This window comes from Puntigrus tetrazona, chromosome 1, assembly GCF_018831695.1.
Source record: "Puntigrus tetrazona isolate hp1 chromosome 1, ASM1883169v1, whole genome shotgun sequence".
Taxonomy (NCBI): domain Eukaryota; kingdom Metazoa; phylum Chordata; class Actinopteri; order Cypriniformes; family Cyprinidae; genus Puntigrus; species Puntigrus tetrazona.
In genome coordinates, this window is record NC_056699.1 from 27,726,944 (window position 1) to 27,743,171 (window position 16,228).

General features: G+C 43.6%; 1 protein-coding gene and 1 pseudogene across 4 annotated transcripts; both read left to right on the top strand.

Annotated features, from left to right (window-relative positions):
• LOC122353012 overlaps positions 1–16,228 on the top strand; it is a 56,026-nt pseudogene that overhangs the window by 13,883 nt on the left and 25,915 nt on the right.
• LOC122352758 (mycbp associated protein) lies at positions 170–15,937 on the top strand. 4 transcript variants are annotated; one of them, XR_006251925.1, is made up of 18 exons: positions 170–312; positions 2,662–2,792; positions 2,878–3,043; positions 3,118–3,224; positions 3,318–3,492; positions 5,106–5,221; positions 6,179–6,329; positions 6,991–7,094; positions 9,061–9,164; positions 9,233–9,341; positions 9,679–9,847; positions 10,300–10,724; positions 11,949–12,056; positions 12,536–12,663; positions 12,737–12,837; positions 12,919–13,022; positions 14,480–14,589; positions 14,888–15,937. XR_006251925.1 is itself a non-coding variant. In XM_043250356.1 (18 exons), the coding sequence occupies exons 1-18, from the start codon at positions 252–254 to the stop codon at positions 14,978–14,980; spliced, it is 2,466 nt and encodes an 821-aa protein (XP_043106291.1). In that variant the 5' UTR covers positions 170–251; the 3' UTR covers positions 14,981–15,937. The 4 variants fall into 4 exon arrangements, 3 of the variants coding, with proteins under 3 accessions (XP_043106291.1, XP_043106301.1, XP_043106316.1); XM_043250356.1 differs by having other exon boundaries at positions 14,476–14,589; XM_043250366.1 differs by lacking the exon at positions 14,480–14,589.

The following is a 16,228-nucleotide window of genomic DNA, read 5'->3' on the forward strand; positions in this document are numbered from 1 at the left end:
TGTGTGCTGTTTTATTATTATTTTTTTTTTATTTAAACCTCATCTTTAAAACGTACTTTTTATTACACTTTTATTATTATTATTATTATTTTCTTCGCGCTGCTCATCGCTTTGTTTCCAGCGTCTCGCCGCGGACCGGTTGCTATGGCAGCGCGTCTGTACGCGGAAGTAGATCGCCGTAAACAGAGATGGTCTCTATCCGTGTAAACTTTATAAACCCGTGTAAATCGACGTGACTGAGGCCTGGCTTCATGGCGAATGTCGGGAAATCAACCAGCAGGCTCAATAAACGAGAAACGAGATCTCCTTCAGGTATCGTCTTATTAATATCAACTTCTAAACATGTTTAGTCCGTCTCGAATGAATAAAGCGAGGCCAGATCAGATTATACACAGACTTGTGTGTACCTCTGCAATACATGGCGCCTGTTTATTGTCTGATGAAATGACATTATTATACATATTTAAGTGTGGCTAAGTGCTTGTTTGCAGTCGCTGTGTGTGTGTGTGTGTGTGTGTGTGTGTGTGTGTGTGTGTGTGTGTGTGTGTGTGATGATAAGAGCACATCACGGTCCGCGGTCACCTTCACTTTTCTCACTTCCAGAGGGTTCATGATGCTCCTGTCAGAGAGTCTTTTCCTCATTTGTTGTCCTCTCCCGAATCCTCCATACTTTTAAAATCGATCTCACCTCTACTGTTTCCTCCGACACCCCGCCTAAGAAAAACAATACAGGATGTTCTGACTCCTCGGATGGAGAAGACTGGCAGCAGAGGACATTGGGATGCGTGTGACTGAATGGGGAAAAAGTTATCGTGTTTTACCATGGCAACGCTCATCTGTCTCCAGAACGCTGAGGATGCACAGGCTTATATAACAGCCTGTAAGTGTGTGTGTGTGTGTGTGTGTGTGTGTGTGTGTGTGTGTGTGTGTGTGTGAGTGTGTGTGTGTGTGTGTGTGTGTGTGTGTGTGTGTGTGTGTGTGTGTGTGTGTGTGTGTGTGTGTGTGTGTGTGTGTGTGTGTGTGTGTGTGTGTGTGTGTGTGTGTGTGTGTGTGTGTGTGTGTGTGTGTGTGTGTGTGTGTGTGTGTGTGTGTGTGTGTGTGTGTGTGTGTGTGTGTGTGTGTGTGTGTGTGTGTGTGTGTGTGTGTGTGTGTGTGTGTGTGTGTGTGTGTGTGTGTGTGTGTGTGTGTGTGTGTGTGTGTGTGTGTGTGTGTGTGTGTGTGTGTGTGTGTGTGTGTGTGTGTGTGTGTGTGTGTGTGTGTGAGTGTGTGAGAGAGTACACTGGGTCATCTGGAGTCAGTGTGGAGCTTATAGTGACTCATTAGTATTCTCTCTCTTCTGTGTGGGCTGCTGTTTTCTCTCTCTCTCTCTGTCTAAACACACATTTGCTCTATAGTGGGAATTTCCATCGACTTCTATTGTTTTATAATCAAATAATGATATTTTCCATGCCCTTACCCCTAAACCCGACCCTAAACACAAGTTGGTATATTATTATATTATATTATATTATATTATTTTTATATTGAACTAATGTAATGTGTTGAATTTGACATTATCATTCTAATATTTATATATATATATATATATATATATATATATATATATATATATATATATATATATATAATTTTTACTTTATATTGCAAATAGTTATAATAAAAAAAAATTCCAATAATATAATAATGTCTTGCTAATCTTGCTAATTTGTTGAATGTTTACCATTAATTGGAAATACCTATCTAATTTTTTAATTGGTTTTCTGCCGCTTTGGGCGATATTTTGGCGGGAATATTCTTTCCCGAAGCACAGTATAAAAGGCAGACGTGAAAGGCTCATTTACAGCCTTTGTCTGTTTCCATGCGCCTTCAGGTGTTTCCGTAGATAAAAGCCGCTGTCATGTGTGATCATATGTCAGATATGATTATTTGCCCTCCTCTTTACGTCAGGGTTTTTGTCTTGTTGCTTTGATAGTCACTTACTGACATTTACTCTAGCAGTGCTTGTGTTTTCCTTCTTTTGTTGAGATATGTTTTGTTCTCTCTCGATCATAATGTTTGTAGAAATGACATACTGTAACACAATAAGTTCATACGTTTAGGGTTTAGGGTTTTTTTTTGATTCAGCAGATGCATTAAATACATTAATCACTCAATCAATAATCACTTTTATTAATATAGCTCTTTTAACAATACAAGTCAAATCACTGAACAGTAAAGTATAATGACAGAATAAAGTGTAAAGACAATTATTATGTTTTAAAAGATTTCTATTTAAAATAATGCTGCCCTTTTGTACTTTCCTGAAAAATAAAACGCATCACTTTCCACATAAATATTCAACATTGAAGATAATAATAAGGATCATGTGACATTGAAGACTGGAGTAATGATGCTGAAAATTCAGCCGTAATAATATTTCACATATTTAATCTATTTTAGGATCAAATAAATGTAAGTTTGGTTGAGTAGAATAATACAAGACTTTTATAGTGCAAGTGATATGTTGGAACATACATGCAAGTATGCTTTCTTTGAAAAGCGAATAACATTAAATGTCATAAAAGCTTGATATTAACCAAAATGTATAACTGTAATGGTTGGAGCGGTCCCGTTTTCACGGGTCTGTGGTTTGTCTGGTCCTCCTCTCCTCTGGTGAATCAGATAAGAAGCTGCTGAGAGGCCGCGAGGAGATCTCATCATCATCCTCATGTGTGGGTGAGGAAGATCACGGCCCCGCTCTGAACAGACACGACATCCAGAGTCTGGCCATCACAGCGCAGGACCTGGAGAGGGTGAGTGTGTGTGTGTGTGTTCACACTGATGTTACAGCTGGAGGTCTATCTTCTGCTTCATGTCTCGTTGCTTCTGTCTTTGCAGCTGCGAGTCCCTAAACCTCCTTCTGATTCCCCGAAGCCTGCATCTATGACCCGCGTTTACGTCCGTAAGACACGCCCCCCAGATGAGGTCAGCAGAGCGGTTAGAGTCACTGTAGCGAGGCCCCTCCCACAAGACGTTGCCCCGCCCCAGCCGTTTGAATATGCAGGTGGGTGGGCGTGGCTTCAGGTCAAAACACGGCGTTCAGCGCTTGATGTTTTAGACTCTCTTTGTGTGTAAAAGGTCCTGGTGGACCACGGTTTGATGCGCAGGGGATGGTGCTGCCGCACAGCATTGTGGGAAGCCTGGAGGATTTCAGGACAGAGATGCAGCTGCGAGGAGAGATGGAGGTAAGGGTCACAATCAGCTGAAATGACACGTCGTGTGATATTTTTACGGAATGCAAAGAATTATAGGGTGGTAATCATTTGTTTCGTTCGCAGCTGGTTCAGCGCATTCCTGACCGACAGGAAGTGCCCCTTCTGTGGGTGGAGGACGAGAATGATGACAATAAAGCTGGAGTTTGTTCAGAAATGGGGCGGAGCCATCAGAGCCACGCCCTTCAGCACTGGGCCCATCACATGACGGAGAGACGCAGACAGCAGGACTTCATCTCATGTGAGTCGCTCCGGTGCAGTTTTTTGTTTCATTTTGATGATTAGAGCTCATGAAAGTCAAAACCCAGCGTCTCAAAATATTAGAATACTTCCTAAGATCAAGCAAAAGTTCTTTAAGAAGTTCTTTAAAAGTATGTTCATTTCTGCACTCAATACTTGGTCGAGGGGTTCTTTCAGCACACACTCCAGCAAGGAGAGATCAGTCTATGGATCTGCTCTTGGTCTTCAGCTCGTCTGTGTTGTTGGATTCTCCTCTTTCTCTTGAAAATATCCCATAGATTGCTGACCAATCAAGCACAGTAATATCGTGGTCAGCGAAGCACTCAGAAGTGGTCTTGTCACTGTGGGCAGGTGCTAAAGTCCTGCTGGAAAAGGAAATCAGCATCTCCATAAAGTTTGTCAGCAGATAGAAGCAAAAAGTGCTCGAAAATCACCTGACAGAAGGCTGCATTGACTTCTGACTTGATGAAACAATGGACAAACACCAGCAGATTTCACAGCACCTTAAACCATGACCGGCTTCAGAAACCTCACACTGGACTTCAGGCAGCTTGGGTTCTGTGTCTCTCCGGTCTTCCTCCAAACTCCAGACCTTGATTTCCAAATGAAATGCAAAATGTACTTTTTTTTGGTAACTGTCCAGATATTTTTCTCCTCGGCCCAGTTAAGATGCTTCTGGTATTGTTTCTGTTTCAGAAGTGTCTTGGTGGCTCTTTTCCTGAAGACGTCTGATCGTGGAAACTCTTTGAGCACTGACTCCAGCTTCATTCCACTCTCTGCGAAGCTCTCCGAAGTGTTTTATATCAGCTTTTCTTAACAGTATTCTCAAGATTTTGGTCATCTCTGTTGCTTGAACACCTTTTCCCACCCAATATCTTCCTTCCAGTCAACTTTGTATTTAATATGCTTTGATACAGCACTCTGTGAACAGCCAGTTCTTTCAGTAATGACCTTCTGTGACTTAGCCTCTTTGTGGAGTGGGTCAACGATCATCTTCTGGACCATTGACAAGTCAGAAGTCTTCTGCATTATTTTGGCTTCAAAGAACATGATGCCCATAATTAATAGGGATGTTCATTTAATGAAATATTCCAATGTTTTGGATTTGGACTTTCATGAGCTCTATTCATCATCTTTTTTTCAGCTTTTCACAATGTTCTATTTTTTGGAAATGCACCTGTCTTTTACCTTAGAATTCACCAAATCTCAAAGTATCACATTTTAATTATTCTTCTCGTGAAATGGGTAGTGATTTAACATTAATTGATATTTAAGACATTAATGTTTTTGCACACATGCACCCCAAAAGCTAGTATATACTTATGTAGGAGTCCACTGTGTTTTGGGTTTCTAATTCTGCCGTATGTTTATATAACTAGCCAGGTCTCCTCTGGCCTCCATATATGGAGAAGATTTGCTGAAGTGATGAGTCAGTAAAGACATCAGCCACTCCGGTCCGAATCAAAGGCCGCTTCCTATAGTGAACCCTAATGCGTGTGTGTCATTACATAAAACACACTACCAGACGGGGCGTTTCATAACAGGGTTATTTGAAGTAATAGTGTGTTATGATGATGTCTGTCCGTCTGCTGCCCCTTGGCATCTGTTTCTCAGGGATCCTGCAGAAGCCGGCGGGGTCTTTACTGATGAACCGCTCCAGCACATTCAGACGGGTTCAGGAGCAGAGGGATCTGATCAGCACAGCGCTGCCGGCTCTCGGCGCAGGACATGTGAGGCTCACATCTGCTCTGTGTCCAAGACCTTCACGGGAGTTCACCTCGTCGTTTCCATGCATCATTTAGTGTTATATCACAGCATGTGGGCCGAGATCCTTCTCCTCCTTCTCGCTCAGCTGCGTGTATCTTCACTACTTGAGTAAACCTCCGGTGTTTCCAGGAAGGAGTTATTCGAGTCATTGTTATATTTAGCGCTTTTATAGTGGATTCGCATTCAGTGGAGGCATCTGTTCCTCTTAAAATTCTGTTCAGCTGCATTCATTTCTCTCGCACATTTAACTGAAGCCTCTGACAAAAATGTGGGCAAAAATGCTTTGATTGTACTGTGGGTCTGGTTTTTAGTGTTAAAATGGTTGAGGTCAGGATGTTTTGAAGTCTCATTTGCTCACCAAGCCTGCATTTAGTTGATCAAAAATACGGTAAAAACTGTAAAAAAGTGAAATATCTGATAAATAACCATTTATCTCTGTGATCACAGCTGAATTTTCAGCATCATTACTCTAGTCTTTAGTGTCTCGTGATCCTTCAGAAATCACTCCGATATCTCAAGTAACATTTCGGATTATTATCAATGAAGAAAACAGTATATTATTGTGGAAACGGTGATACATTACATTTTTCAAGATTCTTTGGTAAATATAAAGTTCAAAAGAGCAGCATTCATTTGAATCAATAGCATGTTTTACAGCTTAAAGGTCTTCAATTTCACTTTGGTGCAATTCAGTCCTGACCCCAAACCTTTGGACATTTAGTTTTGTGTATGTCAGCACACACAATATTCCTAAAATGATGACAAACAACACAACAGCTAACGTTTGCTCTTAATAGCTCGACTAGTAGATGGTGCTGTAATGTGCAGATCACAAGTTTGATTGCATGGTTTGCGTGTGAACGAAAGAGGAGGTTGTGCTGAACCTGGTCGTGTTTGACTGGTCCTGGCGTGTGTTTCAGGGTCATCGCGTGGGCAGTGAGTTCTGGAGCGTCCCGCAGCATTACGGGGACGAGATGAGCGGGATCTCAGCCACGCTCACCCAGACCGAGAGAGGAAAGCGTCCCGGCGTCACACGCGTGTCTCAGCCGCTCAGCACTCGTCTGGAGTCAGGTGCATGCTGCTTCACACGTCTTTTTCGGTCAAATCTTGACTTACTTTAATCACGTAATTTTGCAGATCAGCTTTACTTGGTTCTACATCAATCTTTTTTTTGAATCGTTCAGTCTCAAATATGATCATCGGGTTTTTGAGGAGCATTACTTCATCCCTTTAATCGTCATTGGATTGTATGTTTTGATCATTTTAAACTCATCAACTAAAGACATATTATTGGAGATATGGAGGTATGTAAGCGGCAGCGCTGTATTCTTATAAACATCTTACTGATTTACATATCAGAATTACACCATATGTAAAGCATCTTCCCCAAACCATATGTTTTCTTTTAGTTCGATGTGTCTCACCTGCGTTACATAAGCACAAGAACAACAGCAGATTGCAAACAAAAATAAATGTTTTTCATGGTTTTAATCCGTCCACATGTTCTGTCTCTATAGCAACAGTTGCTCTGATTAATGGCGACGTTTATTTTAAAGCTGTTCATCGTGACAAACGAAAACCCATCGGGGTCGTCGGCGACGAGAATTATGTCAGATGGTTGTGGATTTGTGTCTTTATAATACACGTGAATCTAATTTGCAGACACGTAGAGTCAAATGATGGGAAACCAGGCTTTCAGCAGCAGTCCGCTGATGTTTGTGTGTGTTTGCAGGTAACGTGGCGTGCGAGGCGGCGAGCGGCGGCTGGGATCAGAGTTTGTATCTGCAGCAGCGTCTCCACGAGCTCAAGGACGTGCTGAGAGACTCCGGCCCTCCTGTAAGACACTCGGCTTTGACCTCTGCGATCTGTCACTTTCTGAACGTTTCTGCGCTTCTGCACATCCATTATGACTTCATTCGGTATGTTTGTGGCGGCGGCTGTCACCGTTTCAAGGATTTTCTGTCTGCCTTTAGATGTTTGGTTCTGGTACGCAGGCAGAAACGCCTTCGAAATGTGAACGCAGCCTGTTTCTGAGTGTACTCGAGTGTTCACCGATGCTCAAACCTGGTGGAAACGAAGAAATATGAAATATGAAACATGCAGAGCAAAATACAGCATCAGTAATGAATTAAATAGATTAAAAGGGACAGTAAAGATGTTTATAATGCAAAAGAAATTCTATTTCTATTCATCCAAATTCCTGACACGGTTTGCAGAAAACATATGAAGCGACTCAACTGTTCAGAGTATTGATATTATTAAGAAATGATTCTTGAGCAGCCAATTATTATGATTTCTGAAGGACCACGTGACAATGATTCTAAAAACTCACCTCTGATTACAGAAATAAATCACGTTTTTAAGCATCTCGCTTTTTGCTGTATTTTTGACCGAATAAATGCAGCCTTAATGCGCAGAAGAGACTTTATAACCGTCCGTAATGAGAAGACCGGGCTGATGTGTGAAAGTGTGAAGGTGCTTGTTCGCTAAGGGCCTCAGACCAGTCACGGGATCTTTTGTGAAGGACAGGAAGACGTTTGAAGGTGATCGTTAGCGGTGCTCCTCACATGCGTCCGCTCCCGATCTATACCTGCACGTGTGAAACGTGCCGCCGCTGAAAGCCCCGTCTCACGCGAGCTTGTTAAAAGACTTTCAGCAGCATACGACGCTCAGGCGCATGTGATTTCACCTAAATACTGGACGAGCGTCTCCGCTCTGGGATATAATGTGATGTTCTCCGCTCATTACTGCTCTGGACGGACCGAGCGCGAGTCTGTTGTTGTTATTGTGTGGTCTGTATTAGTATTCAGACGCACACATGTACCCATCAGCCCCCGGAGAGCAGATCCATGCATCTCCTGCGCTGATTACTAGCCATTATCACAGACACGGCAGCTCTGGGACGGAGAGAGCCGCACGTATAGCACTTCTTCAATCGGGCTCTTCACGATGGAGAAGAGAATCACCGCAGACCACAGCTGACTGTGTAGATGGTGCCGAAGCTCAGTCTTCAGAGATCAGGCTCACGTATGAGACGTCTGAATGAGGATCGGTGTATCCTGACGCTCACGCTGTAAAGCACAGCCTCACATTGAGATAAAAACATGAGAACTGCTGCTCGCACAAACCTTTTTGGCCCATAACTCTCAAGGAGAAATCAACCCCAGCAGCGAAGCCTTTAACATGAGCTATCTTTAAGTCTGTATGTATAGATAGATGTATATGAGTTTTGATGCAAAAGCCTTTAAGTGAAATTTTCTTCTAAAATGAGCATTTTCGTCTTCTTAATGCAGGTTCAGTGTTTTCACTTTAATGCTAATGAATAGGTTCTTTTCATTGCCATTAAAGTCTGCATTTAAAATGCTTGCTTTAGAAGAACATTTCAGATTGTAGTCATCATATATGCTTCGTTTTATATATATATATATACATTTTGAATAATTTGTTGTATTATTGTTTTTATGCAACATGCATATATGCAATTATCTTAATAAAATAAATGTGCATGCTGCCTTTTCTACTTTCTTGAGCTGCATTAGTTAGTGTGTGTGTGTGTGTGTGTGTGTGTGTGTGGGGTTCACTCTGTTTGTTCTCGTCGGACTCTTTGTCAGCGGATCTGGTTTCTAAACAGCTGGGCTTTCTACGCTCACAGACGCTTACTTTCAGCTCGAGAGTTTATTACTCTTGGATGTACTGATCTCTTATCTGGCGTCTCTAATGTAGTCCGTCTCGGATGTTTCTCCCGGGAGGAGTTAAAAGCGGGTCAGTAAGATGGCGTCAGGTGTTGTGTGTGTCGTTTCAGGAGGCCGAGGCTCTGGAGGTGCTCGGGTCTGGTCTTCCCGTCTCTTCAGGCTCTCCTCTGCCGGACGAGGGAGAAGACGAGGACGGAGAGCGGAAGGAGGACCGGTATGTCTCCTGTGAGCCTCGTCCTGGCGGGACTGCTCTGTGTTTGACCTGTCTGTGTGCTCCTGCAGGGCTCCTCTGGCGCTGTACGAGGACCTGCTGAGGGACGTGGAGCTGCGGCCCGCTCTCAGGGTTTGTGGAGATCTGGCGCTCTGGACCGGCAGCACTTCCTCTCACCAGGTGTGAGGAGAGAAACATCTCATCTAACATGAGTCCAGTTCAGAGAGAAGAGTCTTCATCTGAATCTTCAGTGATGTTGCCATGTTGATAAATAATCAAACCTTCAGAACTGTATATATATATGGATTTGAAATGTTGCCTAGCAACTGTAAATAATGCAACTCAGCCTTGAACAGAACAGATTTTTTTTTTTTATCATACTGACATTTTTTTACAACATTATGCCACTCGAACTCCAGCTAGTTGGTAGAGTAACACACAGAGTAAAATACTCCTTAACTGTGGTAAAACACTGTGTGTGTGTGTGTGTGTGTGTGTGTGTGTGTGTGTGTGTCAGGGGCAGGAGGGCGTCTCTGTCAGGCTGATGTTTGAGACGGTCACAGGACGGAGTGTGAGCGCTGATCTGGAGTTAAAGAATGAAGGAAGTACTGTGATTTACTACAGCTGGGAGAGACTGACACCAACACACACACACACTCAGCACTTCTACTTCAACAACACCTCAGGTACACACACACACATACACACTCACCCAACACTTGTCCTTCAACATCACTATAGGTACTCACACACACACTCACAAACACACACACACACACACACTAACCCAACACTTCCCCTTTAATATCACTACAGGTACACACACACACACACACACTCTTACACAGAAACCTGTAATCATTATGATTTTTTTTAAAGAAAGCTTTTATTAATACAGTAAAAAATGTGCTTACACATTTTTAAAAGTTTGCTTCTCTTTTTCAAAACTTTACACACAAATCCAAGAAGTGTACAGACAAAATGCAAAAATAGATAAATAATGTTAAACATGAGCGCAGGATTGATTGACTGACTCCTCTTTACTAGCTGCTGTCCCATGATCCTTCACTCTGACCTGCTGCTCACTTCTGACTATTATCAGTGTTTTCTGGATGCTCTCACGATGTTCTGCACACAGCGGTGATTCTGCCCGGCAGCACTAAACACATCAGCTTCGTCTTCAAGAGCGCGTCTGCGGGCATCGTGAGCGAGTCCTGGCGTCTGAACACACACCCGGTGCTGATGGGCGGAGCCTCGCTGCGGGTCACTCTGAGGGGCGTGGCTTTAGAGCGGGACAACGGCGCCCAGCAGAGAGCTGCACTGGAGGTGTGTGCGTGTGTGTGTGTGTGTGTGTCATTTCATCCAGTGAAAACACTGAAGGATGCTGTGTGTGTGTGTGTGTGTGTGTGTGAGCAGAAGGAGCTGGAGCAGAAGGCGTGTGTGTCTCTGTGCAGTCAGATGGTCAGGGATCTGCTGAGAGGAGTTCATACTCCAGAGCGGCCCAGTTCTCCTGCTGACCTCTACATCACAGACGAGGAGCTGTTCAACACACTCAACCCTCACGTACGTGATCACACACACACACACACACGCATATATTCATAAAATAATTATTTAAAAAAACATTTTCATAAATGTTGTAACAATTTTTTAAAAAAATATCATATATATTATATATATATATATATATATATTATATAAAGGAATAAAACACATTATTAATATCATAAACTTATATAATTTCGGTATATATGTGTTTATATACACACACACATAATAATATAGTCTATACATTTAAAAATATAATATGTAATATTTGACTGTAATACATAATATTCATGTCTGTGCTTCATAATAGTTTTTTTATTTTATAAAAGCATGATAAGTGTATTACATGATAAGGAGTAAAATGCATTGCTAAAACCCTGCAAAATTATATAAAAACACGTACTGAAATCATTTTAATGCTTCATGGCTTGTGGTCCCTTTCAGTGCTTTACACCGAAGCTGCGATGTACACGCTTGTACAAGAAATAAATGAGTGTTTTCATAAGACAACATAATGTACCGATATCAAGTGTCATTAAATACTGTACGGAAAGAAACTGAAGCGCTTTCAACGAGCCGTGAGTCAGACTCCAGCGATTTACCCAGAAAACCTTGAGATCCTCATCAGCCCCGAATAACAGCTCCATGAAAAGAGTCTCCTCGGCGTTATAAGCATATATAATTACAAAACAGCCCCGTGGAGCATTTTACCCCAGAAGATGATTACATTTAATCACTATAATGAACATAATGCTGTTTCCTGCTTCTCTTTGGGTAATATTTGCACCTTAAAGCATTACATCATAACCACAATAACAATCATCTTGAATTTGAAAGGAAGTAATAACAAAGTCATCCGGCCAGGTTAGTGGATAAAGGAGCCGCGCGTTATATTTGCCGGGTTATGTTTGTTTTCCAAGCTTTTATTATTTTTGATATTCGTAAGCAGGAAGGACGAGGTCTTCTGCAGACTACGACGTGCACGAACTTTAGCTTCTAGCCTTCGCTCTGGGTAAACGCACACAAATAGCGATAATCAGCTCCATTAAGCGGATAATTGCTTGAGTCGTGTAATTTAGGCCAGAACATGGCTCTCCTGCAGCTCAGCATGTGTCGGTCTCTCGTGTTCCCACCGGAGAACACCCTTATTGAATCTGGAACTGACAGACCCTCCTCGCTAAATGAATGCGGCAGAAACATGTTGTTCTGGCAGCTTACGGTTGTGGTTGTGTTCGGCAGCTGCAGTACCGGCGCGAGCCTGTGGAGGCGCTGCGGGGCTTATGGGAGCAGGTCAAGGGGTCACGAGGGACGCCGCCCTGGGATCTGTCTCTGACCACACTCGGACAGGTACCCCATTCACATCAATGAATATGCAGATTAGCCCCGCCTCCACTCAGCCAGGGCCTCCTGGTCCATTAAGTGTTTAGTAGCAGACATCTACAGTGATACTGTAAAACTCATTAAAGTTACTTACTTGACAATGCTGTGTCAAAATGCCTTTAAGTTTGAAAAATGCAGCCAAGTTTGTGATTCGAGGTTTAGGGATCAATGGACTGGCACAGGGTTTGTTTAAAAGCATATTAAAACACCACATAGACAAATGAACAAAGTGAAGACTTGCTTTTCACTAGAGGGGGACTTTAAGCTGCATGCTAGCTTTTAGGGACGGCCAGACCGAACTTAAGACAGTGAAAGACAAAAACCAGCTCCACTGGCTGTCACTGCTAAACGTCAGACTGAAGAAAGACAGTCGTTTAGGTCCAGTGTGTCATGAGTGGGAGTAAATGTTGTTTAGGTAAACTCGGGGTGTGTGTTTTGTCCACTAGGTGCTGTCGTCCGGGTCTGAGAGAGACAGCGAGAGCAGAGAGACGAGTCTGAACCGCTTTAACACGCTGATCCTGGAGCTGCAGCGGCCGCAGATACACAGCACACCTGTGACGGCTCGGGACGTCAGGTGAGACGCACACACACACACACACACGCCTCGTGATGAAGAGCATGATGATGATGATGATGTGTGTGTGCAGTGTGCAGTTATGGAGGGAGCTGCTGGACGGTTTGGTGCGTGAGTCTGTGAGACTGAGACACTCGCTGGGCCTTCAGGAGAACAACGGCTGGACCGACACCTGTGAGGACAAACACACACACACACACACACACACACACTGGTGAAAGACTGAGGTCTGACGCTAACCGTGCTTATCTGCAGCCGAGCAGAAGGAGGACGAGCGGAGAGGAGGAGCGTCGCTGCTGCTGAAGGACGAGAGGAGACGAGCGAGTGTCAGAGATCTGGAGGAGACCAGAGCAGTGCAGGTGATGCTGCTCACCAGCAGAGGACAGCAGAGCTCATCACACACACACAGCACCTGCTGAAAACTGCCGACAAAATCACACAGGCCAGAAGAAACACCTAGCAACCATCCAGAACACCATAGTTACTGCATAGCAACCACTCTAAACAACCATCAACAAAATCTTAGCAACCAGCCAGAACACCCTAGCAACTGTCAGGTTACCCTAGCATTCACCAAGAACATCTTAGCAACCAGAACCCAGAACACCCCAGCAACTACATAGCAACCACCCAGAACACCCTAGCAACCTGCCAGAACATCCTAGCATTTACCAAGAGCATCTTTGCAACCAGAACCTATAACTCCCTACCCTAGCAACCTGTCAGGTTACCCTAGCATTCAACAAAAACATCTTAGCAACTAGAATCCAGAACACCCCAGCAACTACATAGCAACCACCCAGAACACCCTAGCAACCTGTCAGGTTATCCTAGCATTCAACAAGAACATCTTAGCAACCAGAACCCAAAACACCCCGGCAACTGCATAGCAACCACTCAGAACACCCTAGCAACCCATCAGGTTACCCTAGCTTTTACCAAGAACATTTTAGCAACCAGAATAGCAACAACTCAGAATACTCCAGTTTGCACATAAACCATCCATAACACCATAGCAACCGCAGAATAGCCTTGTTACAGCATAAACCACCCATCCTAGCAATGCATAGCAACCACTCAGAACACCCTAGTAACCAGGCAGGTCACCCTAGCATCCATCAAGAACGTCTCAGCAACCACGCGAAACACCCTAGAAATATCATAGAAGAGAACACCTTAGCAACCAGATCAATAAGAACTCCCAAGCAACTGTGTAGCAACAGCACAGAATACCAACAAAACCCTATCCGTTGCATAACACCTAGAACACTTTAGAAACTTCATAGCAACCACCTAAGAAGACCCTAGTGGTCACTCAGAAGAGAACATCTAGCAGCTCCGAAGTTATGTAGCTACTACATAACACAGAATGCTCCAGCAACCACTAAGGACACCCTAGCAACCACCAAGGACATCTCCGCAAAACCCTACTAACTGCTTTGACAGCCACCCAGAAGACCCTAGCAACCGTCGAGAGCAGTCTTTAAGCTGTCAGTGCTGTACAGAGAGCGAAGCTTGTGGTTCGTACGACACCTGTGATGCTCACTCACTAGTGCGCGTCTCTCGCTGACTCACACTCTGTGGGCGGCATGCTAAGCATTCTGAGCGCGGGACAGCTGCACGCTTTCACACCCGCTGTCTCACTCTCTCTGATCTGTCTCTCTTCACACACACACACACACACACACACACACAGTGGCAGTATAAACACTCAGACTGACTCTCTACGCTCTGACACTTACAAATATGTGCTTTTAATACCCTGTGTGTGTGTGTGTGTGTGTGTGTGTGTGTGTGTGTGTGTGCGTGTAGGAAGGCGGGAGCATGAGGAAACATGTGCCCGAGGAGAGGAAGACAGACTCCAGCTTTACTACGGATCACACACACACACTACAGCACACATACAGAGCGCTGCTGCACACACAGGTACACGGCCACGCTGCTCAATAATACAGTGAATACACTCCAATATTACTATGACTCAAAATAGTGAGTAATCGTTCAAATGCAATGTATTTTCAGCATTCTGATATGCTGCTCAAAACACATACACACACACACACACACACACACACACACACACACACACACACACACACACACATATGACACAGAACCTTTCAAACCCTCACACACTTTCATGATGTTTGCTCACGCATTCACACATTCAGTCATGATTCATATTGTCATGTTTAGTCATAGTGTGTGTGTGTGTGTGTTTCAGGTGTACGTGCTGATGGAGCGGATGGTGTATTCTCTGTGTGATTTTGTCGATGACACTCAACACTCTCCTCAGCGTCTGTCTTCATTTCTTTAGTAACACAGCGTCTAAAGTGTCGCATGTCAGTAAACGAGATGTTGAACCGTCGTCGCGTGAGCTTTAAACCTGTCCTTCTGAGACTGAACTGACTTTATGATTTATGAGATGATCCGTGAGCTCCAGGTCCAAATGTCTGAAGGCTGTTCGGTGAATGGCTGTGTGTTTCTTCTAAAATAAATATTAAAATTGCTAACACTGTAGAAAATTGCAGCATCATATACAGTTGTGTGTATTCCATTGCTGACTGCAGTTATACGCTGAGGAAAAAAAGCTAAATAAAAGCTAAAATTGCAACAACTTGCGTTACATGTAAGATTTATGAGCATTTTAAAAGGTAAAAAAATGTACTTTTAATTTCCTGGTATCTGCTGTTTATCTGTTTAACATCCAAGATGTAAGTGACTTAAAACTCATGCAGGTTTTTGAGCAGGCTGTTTTGGGTCACCATTGAATCTTTGTCTATGAAAGGACCCGAACAGACTCTTCTGAGCATCTTACAGACTTTCACCTAACTCGCTCTGTCTCCTGCTTACAGAGTGTGTATGTAGTGAATGAGTTTAGCACAGTGCTGTATCAGAGACAGAAATACCGTCCAGTGTCCTGTAACTAAACATCACATTATCATGATCGGGTTTACTGTCCCTTTAAAAAAGTAACATCGTTCAGTGATACAGTACCTTTGCACTCAAGCGGTATTTAGTCATGGATTGATATTTTGCATCGTCAGTGTGCTAGTTTATGATTAATACAATGTATGTAGTTAGACTGATATGAGCAGATAAACTAAAATATGTCGGCTTTGTTGAGAGACTCCGGCAGCGATGCTGTTAAACGCTGAGTGCGCAGAGCATCAGTCTCTCTCTGTCTCTCTCTCTCTCTGTCTCTCTCTCTCTCTGTCTCTGTCTCTCTCTCTCTCTCTCTCTCTCTGTCTCTCTCTCTCTCTCTCTCTGTCTCTCTCTCTCTCTCTCTCTCTCTCTCTCTCTCTCTCTCTCTCTCTCTCTCTCTCTCTCTCTCTCTCTCTCTCTCTCTCTCTCTCTCTCTCTCTCTCTCTCTCTCTCTCTCTCTCTCTCTCTCTCTCTCTCTCTCTCTCTCTCTCTCTCTCTCTCTCTCTCTCTCTCTCTCTCTCTCTCTCTCTCTCTCTCTCTCTCTCTCTCTCTCTCTCTCTCTCTCTCTCTCTCTCTCTCTCTCTCTCTCTCTCTCTCTCTCTCTCTCTCTCTCTCTCTCTCTCTCTCTCTCTCTCTCTCT

What these genes read in the sequence shown, in the direction of transcription:
- LOC122352758 (XM_043250356.1), top strand. Translation starts at nt 252, where the DNA reads ATGGCGAATGTCGGGAAATCAACCAGCAGGCTCAATAAACGAGAAACG. An exon ending in TCAACACACTCAACCCTCAC is followed by an intron (nt 10,725 to 11,948) that starts GTACGTGATCAC and finishes TGTGTTCGGCAG; the next exon opens with CTGCAGTACCGGCGCGAGCC. An exon ending in GAGCGCTGCTGCACACACAG is followed by an intron (nt 14,590 to 14,887) that starts GTACACGGCCAC and finishes TGTGTGTTTCAG; the next exon opens with GTGTACGTGCTGATGGAGCG.